Here is a 16,592-nt window from a genome sequence, read left to right as displayed (position 1 = left end):
CAAGATCCTCTTATACGTGATAATGAAAAGAAAAAGGAAGGAAATTGAAGTAAAACAATTGCTCAGGATCACACTATTTGGTCAAGTGGGGAAGCCGGGATTCATCCCAGATTCTCTGGTTCCACATTGTGCAATTGAGTTCAGCAACCACCACCCTGCTGGCATCAGTGCGGCCCTCAGTCAAACTTAAGACCAAACTTTCGGCCCCCGGGAAAGTGTTTGCGGGTACCCATGTTCTACAGCATGGCATTGGCTGACCGTAGATGACCAGCATATGTCTGGTGTTGTATGCCTTGCAGTGGAAGGAGGTTGGTATCCATGCATAGTGTAGCAGAGTCTGATGCATGATGTTAACTATATAGCAGTGGTGGACTTATTAGTCGTTCAATTGGCATGATCATTCAAGAATTGTCACATAAAAGTTATAACTCAAGCACAGGTCCCTAGTTCAATCCGTACCAAAGTACAGTATGAAAATCACATCCAAGAAGAGTAATTTGAAGAACAACCCTCTCCTTGGGAAACACTGTGAATGGCTCTGAGGCACAAAGGTCTTGCAGGTTACTTCTGCAGCTGGCCATTGTTTTCTGTACTGGCCACTAAATGCCTCATTATGAGATCTTAGTTTTCTCCCTATTACCCATGTTCCATGGAGTTGCCGTTAATGGGAGACTCATAATTATAAGCAGGACGTGGCCATTAACTGGGATTAACCCTTTAATTCCCCAGAGAAATAATGAACTACCAGGAAAATCAGTAATGCCAGTATGTTACATGGTTTTAGCAGATGTTACCAGCTGTAACATCACAGATCTGCAGAGTTGAGGCAGATTTCATAATTATAATTAGGACTGTAACTCCTAATAAAGACTCCATCATAGTTAAAGAAACACTTGTACTGAGGCCTTTAGCGGCCGTACTACGTACTGAACCATGTACTGATGCCCAAATAACGTGGTCCTCCTAACAAAGATTTTTGCAGGATGTCAATGGCTTTATAAGTACTTGTACTGGGCCTGGTGATACCCAATATAACGTACCACGGTTGAAGGTATGGCTTACTGAAGGAACAAATGTGACAGGCTTATCAAGTATCTCTTCATGCCCTACTTATCCTTTTAGAAAGATTCTGCAGACCTCAACCAAATACTTGAATATCGTGTTCTTGTGGATGACCTACTGGCCAGTGCCAGTACCTCCACATTCTCTAAGAGGAAGCCAAAATTTTGAAAGTTCAACTCCAGAGGAATCGGACATTTAAGATGAATGATGTTAGAAAGGTATCCACTCTTCCTTACCTCTAGAACAGGAATGCCTCTCTTGAAGGGGAGTTGGATGTGGTCTATCTGTAGAAGGTGAAGTGGATCGAAGCATCAAACTTGGGAAACCTACGCCAGAGCCACTGGATTGAATCAACAGAAGTGATCACTCGGAGGGAAAGCATATAGAAATGCTCCTGTTGAGTACAATGTCAGAACCTCTACAATGAACCAGGTCCACTACCTAACCAAGAGCACTTGGTCTTGAGAAGGGTTGTAAAGGTATCTATGGGAGATTGACCCCAGGCCTTCAAGATGGAGGAGGGGCAAGAAGTACAGGAAGGATCTCAGAATCAATTGAAGCACAATAAGGACACTGGTGCAGCAGACGTTGTGTACTTATGAAAATCCCATGGATCCAGACAAAATAGATTAACTATACCATCTGTTATGAGTGCTTCAATGTTTGTAAGAAAATTGAAAGTTTGAACTATAGATTAACAAAACTAGGTACGCTCATGTTTTACTTTCTAATGTCAAACATTTCACTCTACGGATTTATTATGATAAACATGTAAATCTCTAAGGCAAGTTGTATGCCGGGTCAATTATTTGAAAACTATAGATTATATACTATAGACTCACACTACATTATTTAAATGAATTGTATGATCGGCCCTCATATAAGGTAGTTGTGGTCATGAGGCACAATAAATAAACAATACTAATCTTAGGAATCCACCAAATTGTTTCTGAACACTCCTAGTGCCTTTAATGGTTTGACTGTAGTAACCAGATACTGCATCAATGCTCATAAACACCACAAATGTTCCAACACCTTTGCATTGGTTACTGATACCCTATTACATTCTCAGTTGTACAGCTACTTTCCATCTTATATTGGAAAACATTACGCTAGAGAAGGTGCCAACAAAAATAGCAGGCCTTACCGTGAATCATTGTAGATATGCCAGCCAGAAGGATCCTTACAGTAGGCGGTGTAATGTCCATAGTGCACGCTGCCTGAGTGGTTGCACAGAGCATATAGATTATACACAGGGTTACCTGCAACCACAAACAAAAAAAAACATGAACTAGGTCATCCAGAAACAGTATATCAGTTCCACAGCAACAGGATATCTGGTATAATTAAGAAGGTTTACAGCCTCAAATATTTTTCAACATACATTGCTTATAACAACCGAATATTCATTTTATGATGGCAACGTAAATGGGCAAACCATTTACACCGTACCCAGAGCATCATTAACAACATATACAAAACAGATTGCCTCAGGAAGCAAGACAAACTCTACAAATCACTACACAATAGACATAGGTAGGTTAATCACCTTCATGGATCTGTCACTTTGTAAATCCATAAAAGGTGAGCTTTGCAATGTGGGTGAGTAAAATCTGGTTAATTTACCACAATCACATTTAGACATTGAGCAAAATGTAAACACTGGTGAAAGAAAAGAAAATCAGCAAATAACTCAAGTGACTCTGGCACGGACAAAGTGAGCAAGCCTAAAGTAAGAGCAAAGGCAGATCTATAATTAGAGCTCACCGTCTTGCTCCAGTAATGGAAATTGGCCTACTTAGTGGGTCTGCCTGAACTAATATACTATCAGTGTCTACCTGTTGATTTAGCTTCCTCCTCCAACTCCCAGATCGTATTGGTTTACCTAGAGGGTCTAACACTGATTAGTAATAATACTGTCTGACATGATTAAAAATGGGATATCATGTCGCAATTTTATAATTCGATATATACCTTAATTTGCCTAAGTATGTGTAACATGCTGATTTGATTTATTACGGTGACGTGTATGTTGTTAATAGTATATTGCTGATTCAGATACAGAGTAAATTGGCGCTTATTTTAGCTTGTGTTAGCAATTGAAAGATGGTACTAAAATTGTTATGTCTTGATGATTTTGGGGCGGGACACTGGCATGTTTTGAGTTTAAAGCGGTTGAGGAATGGTGGCGCTTCCCTTTTCATACTAGAACGCTATGTGCCGCTCCTGATATCGGACACAGACTTTGGTTAGGGGAATTTTGGATTTTGGGTAATTTACATTTCCTCTGTGTGATTTATCAATGTGGTGCGCCATGTCGAGACCGTGTTACTTGTTATAGATCTTGATCTGGGTGACCAATTAAAAAAAACGCACAGTGAAGCTTTACCTTTAAGAATGAACTTTCCTATCTATATACTGATATAGGATAAGACAACAGACATTGATTTGACAGACTGCTGACATTGTAGAATGTCAATATAAAATTGTATGTTTGGATACAGTTTAAGATGAAACTTGAATTCTTTGGTATTAGACATCTAAAAAAGGCACGGAATGTGACATATATTCTTTGGTTACACTGAGCAGTACACAAATACCTTTAGGGGAGGAGAATATAAAGTTACCGACTATGGCAGTGTTCCCCTTTTGTATGGAATTATTCGATGTGCCAGTCTGGACATAGGATACAGATTATGGCATGTATAATTTGGATTTTAGGCAATGATTATATCGTGCTGGTCTTTCAACAATATGATTATTATATTGACAAGCGTAAGCTACTCTAATTCATCCATCCCTAGCCTGGACATGAGTACTGATATGCTGAAACATATGTTTGTTGCTAGGGTGTGCGATTGGTTGAGTATTTATACGAGGTGCCCTTTCAAGAATGTGTGTGTAGGATTATACTCAATAGAAGTTTTGGCTTCTTAAACTGACAGCGGCTGGACTTTGCAAAAGACGTGGTTTATATCCCGGATTACTGGAGTAGTGAACTTTTGTCAGTTGCGTTATTTGTAAAAATGGTCTTTTGTATGTTGGAGGTGTGGCATGCAATCGGATTAAATAATTCTTTTTTTGTCTTGTTGGGATTTAGTGACAATCTTTGATTGGTGGTTACTTAGATAAAAGAATAAGAAATCCCTTTATCTTACTAGGTGTCCACGTGACACTTGTTTTCCCGCAAAATATGGGGCTGTGAGGTGAAGAATATCTAAGAATCACCATATTACTACACGTTTGAAAGTTGGAAATTACTCATGCAGGATCGTACTGCATGGTGATGTTGAGATTGGATCAGCATGTATGTGTTCTTTGAAGTACCTTGATAATATAGATGACATTCCAGCTTATATAGTATGTAATACTGACACCTTTATTTAGAAACCTTTCAATTGTGTGTGTTGCTACCCCAGTTTTTAGACTAAGGAGGCAAAAATATCTCTACATTAATAAACTAGACTGTTTTGTTTTAGTAATGGAGGTCAATGAGCGTGGGGGGGAGGGGCGATGAAGATAAAGTTAGTATGGATTCTTCTCTTTGGGACATATACATTCAAATTGTTGTGATTATGCTATATATGATATAGCTTTCTTGGTAATGTATGTATTTATACTGTTGTAATTACATTGTTCCAAACTAAACGACAAATTAGTGATGTAGGAGAATAATGGTTGTAATTTTAAATACCAATGTATATGAACGTTGATAAATTGCCTTTTATACAAAATTGTGCTGTGTTCAATTTGTGAATAGTGATGTCTTGCAAATTGCTTGTTGTGGGATGTTTTCTACAGTAAATGTTGTGTATGTCTTCGTATATACATGTACTGTATATATTTTTATATGCATTATACCTACAGCCCTGAGGAAGTTCAGTAGAACGAAATATGTTGGCTGTGGCTGTGCTTGGTGTTATGCAACAGAAGGATGACTATCTGGAAATCAATAAAGACGAAATAAGAAATATCATTGCTTGGACGAACAAGTTACTTACCTTCGGTAACGCTTTTTCTGGTGGATACAGTATCTGCCTGTGGATTCCTCACCTTGTGAATATTCCCTGCGCCAGCAACATTCGGAAACTTTTGTAGCAGTCCACGCCGATGAGGTCGAAGACGACGTCACAGAGGCACGGCTCCGCTCGCGACTCCGCTGACGTCACCGGCTCCATAAGAAGACCTCCTCGGCGTGATGACGTCAGTTCCGCCCCTTTTTTCCGTGCCTTCGAGGCACACGGACGGACTGACAGCAATATATATACACAGTATACACAGTACACAAAATGCATATGAACACACACAGTGTGGAAAATAAGTAACAAAGCACAAGAAATAACAAAATGCCTTTGACAGTGATAAACACCTTTGAAACACCATCAATAGAATCACAGGCATAGAACCACAGGTATAGAAGGATGGACAACGGGGAGGCGGGTGGGTCAGTGAGGAATCCACAGGCAGATACTGTATCCACCAGAAAAAGCGTTACCGAAGGTAAGTAACTTGTTCTTCTGATGGATACATCTGCCAGTGGATTCCTCACCTTGTGAATAGATTCCACAGCAGTCCCCACTCCCGGAGGAGGGCGTCCACCCTTCTATACCAGAAAGTCCTGAAGGACGGATCACGCAAAATGCCCGTCCCTCCTCACCTCGGTGTCCAAGCAATAATGTTTTGCAAAGGTGTGGAGGGAGGCCCAAGTTGCCGCCCTACAAATGTCCTCCACAGGAACACCCCTAGATAAAGCAGACGTATAAGACTTTGCCCTGGTAGAATGAGCCCTCAAACCCTCCGGAGGCTCCTTACCAGCTAGGGAGTAGCAGATCTTGATGCATAGTACAATCCATCTGGACAGAGTGCGCTTGTGCACCGCACGACCCTTTCTGCAGCCAGCAAAGCCCACAAAGAGCTGGTCATCAATCCTGTAGTCTTTTGTCCTGTCCAGGTAAAAGCTCACCGCCCTCTTAGGGTCCAAACGGTGAAGTCTCTCCTCCTCCTTGGAAGGGTGAGGGGGAGGATAAAAGGAAGGAAGGGTAATGGATTGCCCCAGATGGAAGGGAGTTACCACTTTAGGCAAAAACGCAGCCCTGGTCCGGAGCACCATTCGTTCAGCATGCACAGTCAAGAATGGGGGTTTTGAACTAAGAGCTTGAAGCTCACTTACCCTCCTTGCCGAGGTGATTGCAATGAGGAATACTGTCTTAAAAGACAACAGTCTCAAGGGACACTTATGCAAGGGCTCGAAGGGAGAACCCATAAGATAAGTCAGTACAAGGTTTAAGTCCCATTGAGGTACAATAAAGGGAGTAGGAGGAAATTTATTCATGAGGCCCTTAAGAAACCTAAGCACAATAGGTGATTTAAATAAGGACGGCTGATCCGGCAGGCATAGGAAAGCCGATAAATATCCTTTTACAGTAGCCACAGCAAAGCCTTGCTGAGCAAGAGAAAGGGCAAACTGTAAAATATTAGACAAACGAGCCTTCAAGGGATCAATTGACCTCTCTCCGCACCAGAGAACGAATTTAGACCATCTATAGGAGTATATGGATTTGGTGGAGTGTCGCCTGGCCGATAAAATAACGTCTACCACATCTGGAGGGAGAGAGAAAGAATTCAGGTTGCCCCGTTCAATCTCCAGGCATGAAGGTGTAAGCTCTGGAGGTGGGGGTGTAGAACCTGCCCCTCCGACTGCGAGAGGAGGTCTGCCCTCAGAGGGAGACGGAGCGGAGGGCACGAGGAGAGGTGGAGAAGATCTGTATACCACACCCTTCTTGGCCAATCCGGGGCGATCAATATGACTTGGGCCCGGTCTTGGCGAATCTTCCTCAGAACCCGAGGAATCAAGGGTATGGGAGGAAACGCGTAAAGGAGTCGAGAGCCCCAACTCAACTGAAACGCATCCCCCAACGCTCCCTGCATCGGATACTGGAGACTGCAGAACGACGGACAGTGCGCGTTCTCGCGGGTGGCAAACAGATCCACCCGAGGAGTTCCCCCAAGTCCGAATGACGTGACGAACCACCTCCGGATGGAGCCTCCACTCGTGGTCGGCGGAAAACTGCCGACTGAGACTGTCCGCACGCACGTTCAGAACACCGGCCAGATGATTTGCCATCAGACAAATCTGATGGTCCCGAGCCCAGGACCATAGACGCAGGGCCTCTCTGCAGAGACAAAGAGACCCCACTCCTCCCTGTTTGTTTATGTACCACATTGCGGTAGTGTTGTCCGTCAGGACTTGAACAGACTGACCGCGCAGGGAAGGGAGGAAGGCCTTGAGTGCTAAACGTATCGCCCGTAACTCCAGAAGGTTGATGTGAAGCAACCTTTCCTCTGGAGACCAAAGACCTTTGATCTCCAGATCCCCCAGATGAGCACCCCACCCTAGAGTGGATGCATCCGTTATCACCGTGGTCACCGATGGAGGTAGATGAAAGGGCTTTCCTTGGGACAGATTGCCCTCCACGCTCCACCAAGACAAATCCGCTGCAGCTTCTCTGGAGATCCTCACAGACTCCCTGAGATCTCCCCTGTGCTGATACCACTGCTTGCGGAGGCACCACTGGAGTGCCCTCATGTGCCAGCGTGCATGGTTGACCAACAGGATGCAGGAGGCGAACAGACCGAGCAGGCGAAGGACCTTCAGAACTGGAACGACCGCTCCGTTGAAAAATAAAGGAATCATTTCCTGTATGTCGAGAATCCTTTGAGGAGGAGGGAATGCTCGACACACAGTAGTGTCCAGTACCGCACCTATGAACAGGTTGCGCTGAGAGGGCACCAGGTGAGATTTGGGCACATTGATCGAAAAACCCAATTTGTACAACAGCTGAGTTGTATCCTGCAGATGGAGCAGCACCTTCCCTGGCGACTCCGCCTTGATCAGCCAGTCGTCTAAATAAGGGAAAACCGAAATCCCCGACCTTCTGAGATGGGCTGCCACCACCGCCATCACCTTTGTGAAGACTCGTGGTGCCGAAGTAAGACCAAACGGGAGGACCGCAAACTGATAATGTTGCGACCCTACCGTAAACCGGAGATACTTCCTGTGCGACTTCAGAATGGGGATGTGAAAATACGCATCCTGCAAGTCGAGCGACACCATCCAGTCCTCCTGATTCAGCGCCTGAAGAACCTGCGCAAGGGTGAGCATCTTGAACTTCTCTTGCTTCAGATAAAGATTCAAGATCCTGAGGTCCAATATCGGACGCAATCTGCCGTCCTTTTTCGGAATCAGAAAATACCGGGAGTAGCATCCCTGACCCCTCTCCTGCTCTGGGACCACCTCTATCGCACCCTTCTGAAACAACTTCAGGACTTCCTCCTGCAGGAGAAGACGGTGGTCCTCCGAGCAAGCCCCTTGGCAAGGAGGATAATTTGGAGGGAATTCCCGAAAGGGAAGGGCGTACCCATTTTCTACAAGATCTAGAACCCAGAGATCTGTAGTTACAGATTCCCAATCTTGCAGAAAATGGGTAAGCCAGCCCCCCACAGGACCAGCATGATCCGGAATGTCGAATCTAGGGCTGTTTTGCGGTGGTGGGAGGGGCTGAGGAAGAGGAGGAGGAGAGTTGACGGCCACGTGAGCGACCTCTAAGTCTTCCTCTATATCCCTTGGACAGAGAGCCTTGCTGCTGCTGCTGAGTTGGTCTGTAGGAACGAAAACTCGCCCTTCCAAAGCCTCTGTACCTCTTAAAAGTACCCCTCGGCTGGGATTGAAGGCCCAACGACCTAGCCGTAGCCTTACTCTCTTTGAAGCGCTCGAGAGCAGCATCAGCCTTCTTCCCGAACAGACCAGACCCATCAAAAGGTAAGTCCAACAAAGTTGTCTGGACATCCGAAGAGAACTCGGAAGACTTAAGTCATGCACCCCTCCTGGTGGCAACTGAAGACCCCATGACCCTGGCAACTGAGTCTGCTGTATCCAGGCCACTCTGTATAACCTGGCGAGCAGCCGCCTGGGCATCCGACAGCACTTCATTGAAGCCTCCTCTATCCTCCTCTGACAGTTTTGGCGCCAACTTTTTAGCAGAGTCCATAAGCGCATGGATATAGCGCCCCAACAAACAAGTCGCATTTGAAGATTTCAATGCCATACTGGCTGATGAAAAGACCTTCTTGGCCGATTGGTCCACCTTCTTTGCCTCCCTGTCCCCTGGGACTTGAGGAAATGCACCTTTCGACCGTCCAGAACAAGCCGCCTGAACTACTAGGCTTTCAGGTGAAGGGTGTGAAGATAAAAAATCAGGATCCCCTGGAGCCACCCTATACCTTCTTGCAACCACCTTGGAGACTGCAGGAGCTGAGAAAGGCTTGCGCCATACATCCAGCACAGGTTCCAAAATTGCCTCATTAAAGGGCAACAGAGGCTCTGACACCGCAGTTGGAGAATGCAACACCTCAGTCAAAATATTGGACTTGAATTCAGTAGATGGCAATTGAAGGTCCAACAACTCTGCAGCCTTTCTAATTACAGCATGATAGGGTGCCGCGTCTTTAGAGGGTTCATCCGATGGCGGAGTGATCTCCCACTCCGGAGACAAATCCAGACCACTTGCCTCCTTCAATTCGTCGAACACCTCATCAGATTCGACCAATTCCCCCTCTTCAGCCTCATCCATCAGAAAGCGTCTCTCCTCCAGCACTCTCTGCGCCTCTCTTCTTGAACGGATCCGCACCTGCGGCGTCGGCGGCGCCGTGATCGAATCCGACGGCGCCGGCAGTGGCGTCGAACGCGGATCAGCTGGAGCAGCCGGCGTCGAACGAGGTCAAGTCGGCGCCGGCGAAGAGGGAAGCGGCGTCTATGTTCTCGGCGCCGGCATCTGCCAAGACGGCGTCGCTGGGAAGAACGGCATAAATGGTGCTTGAGGGTAAACCTGCGGCACACCCAGATTGAAAGCCATCGGACCCATCGGTGCACCAGAGGTATACATGGCCCGAGAGAACACCCCGTACATTGCATTGAGATAATGCGAGGGGTCCTGACCTGGATTAGGGAAAGCCGGATACTGGTCAGGTAACACCGGACTCGGGCCTGCCGGCGCCGACGGTGGAACTTGCGGCGTCACAGACTCACCCGGAGCCTGACGATCCTCATCCTGGGCCGGAGTCGGAGACGGAGCCCGAGGACTTGCAGGATCTGGAGATGGCACCGGCGCCGGAGAGGACGCCGGCACCGGGGATTCAGCCGGGGCCGGCGAAGACACCGGAGAAGATGGAACCGGAGGCGAAGCCGGGACAGGAGAAGGAGACACTGACTCCCTTCGACGCCGAGCAGGTGATTTCGACTTCGAAGCCTTATGATGCGACGAATGCCTCCTCTTCTTCTTATGCTTCTTGCTCTTTGAAGCATGTCCCGAAGTCGACTTGGAAGCCGACCTCGACCTCGACCTGGATCTTCTTCTACCTCTTTTCTCCTTTTTCTTCATCCGGGCGATAAAGAGCTTTGCCTCTCTCTCCTTAAGAGCCTTCGAGCTCATTTTCCTGCAACTCGAACAACCTCCAACGTCATGGTCCGAGGACAAACACCAAACGCAATCGTCATGCGGGTCAGTGATGGACATGTGTTTGCCACACTCACGGCAAGGCTTAAAACCAGACTTCCTTGTCGACATTCTCGAAGAAAGACAGAGAATCTTCAGAATAAACACAAAGTAACAGGTAAAGCTACCAGTAACGATTCCCGAAATCCGTTGGCGTCGTCGGCGCGGAAAAAAGGGAACTGACGTCATCACGCCGAGGAGGTCTTCTTATGGAGCCGGTGACGTCAGCGGAGTCGCGAGCGGAGCCGTGCCTCTGTGACGTCGTCTTCGACCTCATCGGCGTGGACTGCTACAAAAGTTTCCGAATGTTGCTGGCGCAGGGGATATTCACAAGGTGAGGAATCCACTGGCAGATGTATCCATCAGAATGGACTTTTTAATTGTTACTTATGGAACTGGGTGCGCCCGGTTTCTTTATTATATTGTTTCTACCTTGCAGTAGTACCATTAGCAGCTGGTAATGCAGAGACTGAGCACCAAGCTGGTAATCGGGGACGGTTTGGAAGCTATTCTTTGAACCTAGCTGCTTTGTTAATTGTTTGACCACTCAACGGTCATATAATAAATATAAGAGGTGAACGGGCTTAAGAAATTTTAACACTTGAAATTAAGGCTGTTACAATGGTCATGGATCCTCCTCTTCCACTTACTCTGTTTCTTTGGACATGATGCCAAAGATTGAGGCCGCCATCAATTTTGTTAGATGATATTGGATAACAGGTGAAAAAAAGTTAGAGAGAACACTGTTAAGGATTAATTTTGTCCTCCTCTTCTTGCAAAGGAAATCATAAGATCATCATAGCAAAGATCCAAAGTGGAGCTCCAGATGAAGAGCTGACAGTTTCTGGAATGGAAGGACACTGCTCTTCGATGAAAAACTAAACAGAGCTTTGGGATATCAGCTTCTCTATGTTCTGATGCCTTTCATAAACCAACCACTGCATGCCATCTAGCTTAGCTGAACCGTGGAATGTGAGAATTAAAGTACAGAGGAAGACATCTGCTTCCAGCGTGCTCTGAAAAGTAAAGCTACAATTCATGAAATTGGCATTGACGTATTGAAGTGATGTATTGCTGAAGAGGGCTTGGATCCGAATGAAGAAAGGTCCACATCTAATTGTTGAGAAACACAGTCAGTCCTGAACAACTAGAGGACAACAAAAAGCCCTTGGTAGGCTGCTGGAAAATGCAGATGTTAAGAAGGCTAAGGGGAACAGCAGGTTATCTGCAAGGGTGAAGTTTCAGTTTTATTCCCACTTATTAATAACTATGTTTCTTTTTTCACACTCCTTCCTCCTCTCAACACTAGAAATGTTGTCTGCGCGTCCTAGAAGTATATGCTCGTGTGCAACGATTGACTTCTTTTGGTGGTCAGGACAGAATGAGAGCAGACGAACAACTATGAACCCTGGAACTTCACCACATTTACCAAACACAAGGCCCAATGTAAGGAAAGGCAGGTTGTAAATAGGTGTAAACTGTGCAGCATTTTGCAACCTACCTGTAACTTTGAGATGTGACCTGTGTACTGCTAGTTTGCGTCACAAAATATCCATTCGAAAGGGAGCACAGAACAACCTGGCTAATGAATATTAATTGGGCAATTTGCCATTTCAGCTTCAGATCCAAACAACTTGATTTGAAAACAGTTATTGGAGTAACTGAAAAAAGAGAGAACTATTCATACCTACCTGGGTATGTCTATTGAAAGGACGCCAACCCTCACCCACCTACATATAGAGGCCGGAGGTCTCACCAAAGATCTGCATAACACGAAGAAGACGCGGACCAGTCCGATCGAGATTTGTGAGAAAAAACAAGACGTCATCCGCATAGTGCTATACGAACGGAAACTCCCGGCACCCATTCAAACCGCGCATCTGCGGGTCTATCGCATCCAAGCCGCTCGCGGCTCCATGGCGAGTGCAAATAGATAAGGGGTAAGTGGGCTGCCCTGGCGCGTCCCCCGCCAGATAGAAAAACTTCTGGAAACCGAGTCGGCCACCCGGTTTGTATACAGCAGGTGGATAAGATTCAGAAGCCGGGGGCCACTGGTAAAACAGCAGAGCAAGGCAAAGAGATAAGTCCAGCTAAGGGAGTCAAAGGCCTCATTCATGTCCGCCAGGAGGAGGGTGGCCAGGGTCTCAGGCCTATCAACCGCGGCTATAGCATTGTGTGCATGCCAGATATTATGTCGCGTAGCACGGCCCAGCATAAAGCCTGCCTGATCCGGGTGAACCAGACCCGTGATATGGGGGACAAGGTGGTTGGCGATCACCTTGGTCAGGAGTTTAGCCTCCACATTAAGTAAGGAGATCGGGCGGTATGACGAGTATTGTTCCGGAGGGTGTCCCAGCTTCAAGAACACAACCATTTCGGCATACGGCCAATCCGGCGGGAGACCACAACTCTCCGCTAGGTAAGGTTTTAACAATTGCGGATGATATTTCTGGAAAAATCACAGGGAAAGCCATTCGGGCCTGGCGCCTTTCCCGCGCGCATATCAAGCAGCCCAGTCAGCAGTTCTTCCACCGACAAGGGAGCATCCAACGTGACCCGAACCGCATCATGCAAGGCTCGAGGGGGAAAGTCGTTGATAAATTTCTGGAGTAACGCCGCGGGTAGAACTTTATGGGGAGCATACAAGTCTGCGAAATACGAGGCAAAGCAATCAGTGATGCCGGTTGGGTCCATAGGAGCAATCCCATCGGGATCAGGTATGCAGGGGAGAGACTGGGGGGGCAGTGTCTGTTGACACAGACAATGCAACAAGACACTAGATTGGTCCCCCCATTGGTATATCCAACTATGGGAGGACGTTTAACAGTTGCCTGCACACAACACGTCCCTCCGTGTACCTACCTGCGCGTTCCAGATCGAGCAGCTGAGCCTCAATTTGTAGCAACTTGTTGCGGTGCGGTCGGTGTTTCCCAGTACAAAAGGCAATATCTGCTCCCCTGAGAGTGGGCTTCATTGCCTCCATAGAGTGACTGGAGAGTCAACCATGCTTGTGTTTAGTAGTAGATAATCCACTAGAGATTTATGTATATGCGCCCTATAGGTATCATAGCGTAGCAGCCACGTGACAGACGCCACCCAAACTGGGAGCGCCTGGGATCTAGAGACAAGAGGAGGGACACCGGTGAGTGGTCAGATAGACCCCTGGGGAGAATTTCGGCCGCGGTCAATCTATGAGCATGCGCCCCTGAGAGGAAGATGTATTCCAAGTGAGAGAAGGACTCGTGAGCTCCAGAGAAATAGGTATAAGCACATATGGTGGGGTGCAGGGTCATCCACGAGTCAACCCACCCCCAATCCCTGAACTAAGGGCAATAGTTTAGAGTCCTGGTTCCCTGCAACTCGGGCCGTGGCATGCCACCTATCTTGTGACGGGGACATAACATCGTTCCAATCTCCCCCAACCAGGGTCAACCCCGATGGAGGTTCAGTCCAGAGCGACGTCAATTTTTCAACAAGGAACCATGAGGGGAGGGGGGGCGTAAACACTACCCAGAACAATGGGTTCTCCATACAGGGTCCCATGTATCACAATCAATCTATCCTGAGGGTCCAACCATGTTCGATTATGAACATAGGGGACGCTGCGATATACAAGGATTGCAACCCCCCCAGGAGCCTCTAGTGAATCAGGCGTGATAGGTGTGTGCGAAGCAAAACCGTCGATGGTAGGGTGTCTTGGTGCCCATTAAGTGGATCCCCTGCAAGAGGAGAATGCTCGCCCTGTGGCGCTTAGCCTGGCGCAGTACAGCTCCCCACCTGATCTTATCAAGTAGGTCATTTGTATTCCAACTAATGACTCGGAGCTCCCTACTCCCAACCCCAGCTAAATCCTGCGGCATGATTGGCAGTGGCATATGTAAAGGAAATTAGTGAATTGAGCGACAGTGACAATCCCAGAATCCCACATAATAGAAGACATAGTGGCATTAAAAGAAAACAACAAATAGTCCCACACGAAATAGCCAATAACCCCCTCACCCCAATACTTCACAAACATGGAAGTATCTGTCGCTGCATGATCCGGGACAAGACCCCACCAGGGGGTAGTGGCAAAGAGCAGCCAATGGATCCCTCCTAAGAGTCTCTTGCCCATAGAGAAACAAACAACGGAAGGTCAGGGACTCTAATACACAATGCAAGCCTGCAATAGAACATACAGTAAGTGTCAAATGGTATGAATAGTTACAGTTCTTGGAGCTAGATCATTTAGGACGCTGAGGGTTCTGGTTGATCTTCAGAGTCGCTCTTACTGAATTTGCTGAGAGTCTTGGACCACTTCTTAGATCGTGAACGACGTCGCTATCTGCCATCCGCCCCCAGGAGACCAGGTCCACTCGACGATGAGTCTGAGTCAATCCTGGGTGGAGTGCGGGGTTTAAGCCGCACCGTCTCCTCAAGCCACTGGAACACCTCCTATGGGAACTCAAAGAAGTATGTGCATGACTGGTATGCCACTAGCAGACGAGCCGGGTACAACAAGGAGTATGGAAGTTTGAGACCTCGCAGGCGAGCCTTAACCCCAAGGAAGGACTGTCTGCGCTGCTGTACGAGCCTGGTGTAATCAGGGAATATTAGGATGCGCTGAGAATCATATGTAAGACAAGTCCTTCGCTCTTGCCTGTTGTAGGATTGCATCTCTGTCCCTATAATTAAGAAGATGGGCAATGGTGGGGCGAGGACAGGCACCCGGCGGTGGCTTCTGTAGCAGCACACGGTGTATGCGTTCCAGCACAAAGCATGAGGAAAGCGAGTCAGGTATGAGCCAACCCCTTAGCCACGTGGCGAGGAACTCCACTGCATTATTTCCTTCGCATCCCTGTGGAAATCCGATAAAGCGGAGATTGTTGCGGCGGGCATGCCCCTCCGCATCTTCTACTCGCGTTGCCAGGCCCCGGGTGAGTGATTCCAGGGTGGACACTTTCTTCGCCAACGTGCCCACTGTGTTCTCCACATTTGGGATGCGGGATTCTGCCTCTGTGATACGCTGCATGGCATTTCGGAGATCTTGCCGAAGTAACATAACGTCCGCACCTACTGTTGGTTTCCAACGTGTCCCACGACTGTGTGATTGCTGCATTGTCCGGCATATGGGTTTCCTGGCCCCCCAATGAGGGCCCAGAGGCCACAGTTCCAGCATATTTGTCCATGGTACATTGCCTGGAGGATGCCAATGTAGATCCCGTGCAATCTCCTCTGAAACCAGGATAGAATCGGCCAGGTTCCCTAGGTACTGAGACAGCAGCAGAGCCCTCATGTTCCATCTGGCACAGCCCACTAGCAGGATGCAGGAGGCCGAGAAGTCTCAGAGCTATTCTCGCTGGGATCCAGGAATAAGACTGAAACATCAGAATCATGACTGGAAATTGCACTGTAACCTGAATGGCTCAGATGAAAAGAAGCCTCTGTGAAGGAGTCAGCTGAGACCTTGGCATGTTGATCGAGAACCACAAAGGTAGGAGGTTCATCGTTGTCAGGAGATGGTATACAATAGACTGTGGCGAGCTAGCGTTTAACAGCCAGGTGTCGTGGTAGGGTGAAACTGGTCTCCCCAACCTCTGAAGAAGTGTTGCAAACCCAGCCATCACTTTCGTAAACACCAAAAGGAGGCAGAAAGGGAGCCTGGCAAGTTAAAATGCTAGTGGCCCACCATCAACTACTGGTAATGACTTTGGATTGTATGATGGGAATGTGAAAATAGGCGACCAGCAGGTCCAGCACTAGCATCCAGCCTTTTGGATCCGGGGCAGGCAGGACTTCATGCGATACTTTTTTCAGGAAGAAATTGAGATAGTGAAGGTCTAAAATAGGAAGGCGGCCTCTGTCCTTCTTCGGCACCAGAAAATAACAAGAATAACATCCAGTCACTATTTCTGATGCTGGGATCCTCTCTAAGGCACCCTTCTCCAAAACGCCTCAACTTCCTGCCACAAAATGGACACATGGTCCTCCAACAATCAC

General features: G+C 47.3%; 1 protein-coding gene across 2 annotated transcripts in view; it reads right to left on the bottom strand.

The window, feature by feature from the left end:
• USP21 (ubiquitin specific peptidase 21) overlaps window positions 1–16,592 on the bottom strand; it is a 508,323-nt gene that overhangs the window by 32,449 nt on the left and 459,282 nt on the right. For both annotated transcript variants that reach the window (XM_085637764.1, XM_085637765.1), the window contains one exon: window positions 2,210–2,324. In XM_085637764.1, the coding sequence (XP_085493890.1) occupies window positions 2,210–2,324 (115 nt within the window). The remainder of the gene's footprint in view (window positions 1–2,209; window positions 2,325–16,592) is intronic.

This window comes from Triturus cristatus, chromosome 12 (assembly GCF_964204655.1).
Source record: "Triturus cristatus chromosome 12, aTriCri1.1, whole genome shotgun sequence".
Classification (NCBI taxonomy): Eukaryota; Metazoa; Chordata; class Amphibia; order Caudata; family Salamandridae; genus Triturus; species Triturus cristatus.
This window is presented reverse-complemented; position numbering and strand designations above follow the sequence as displayed.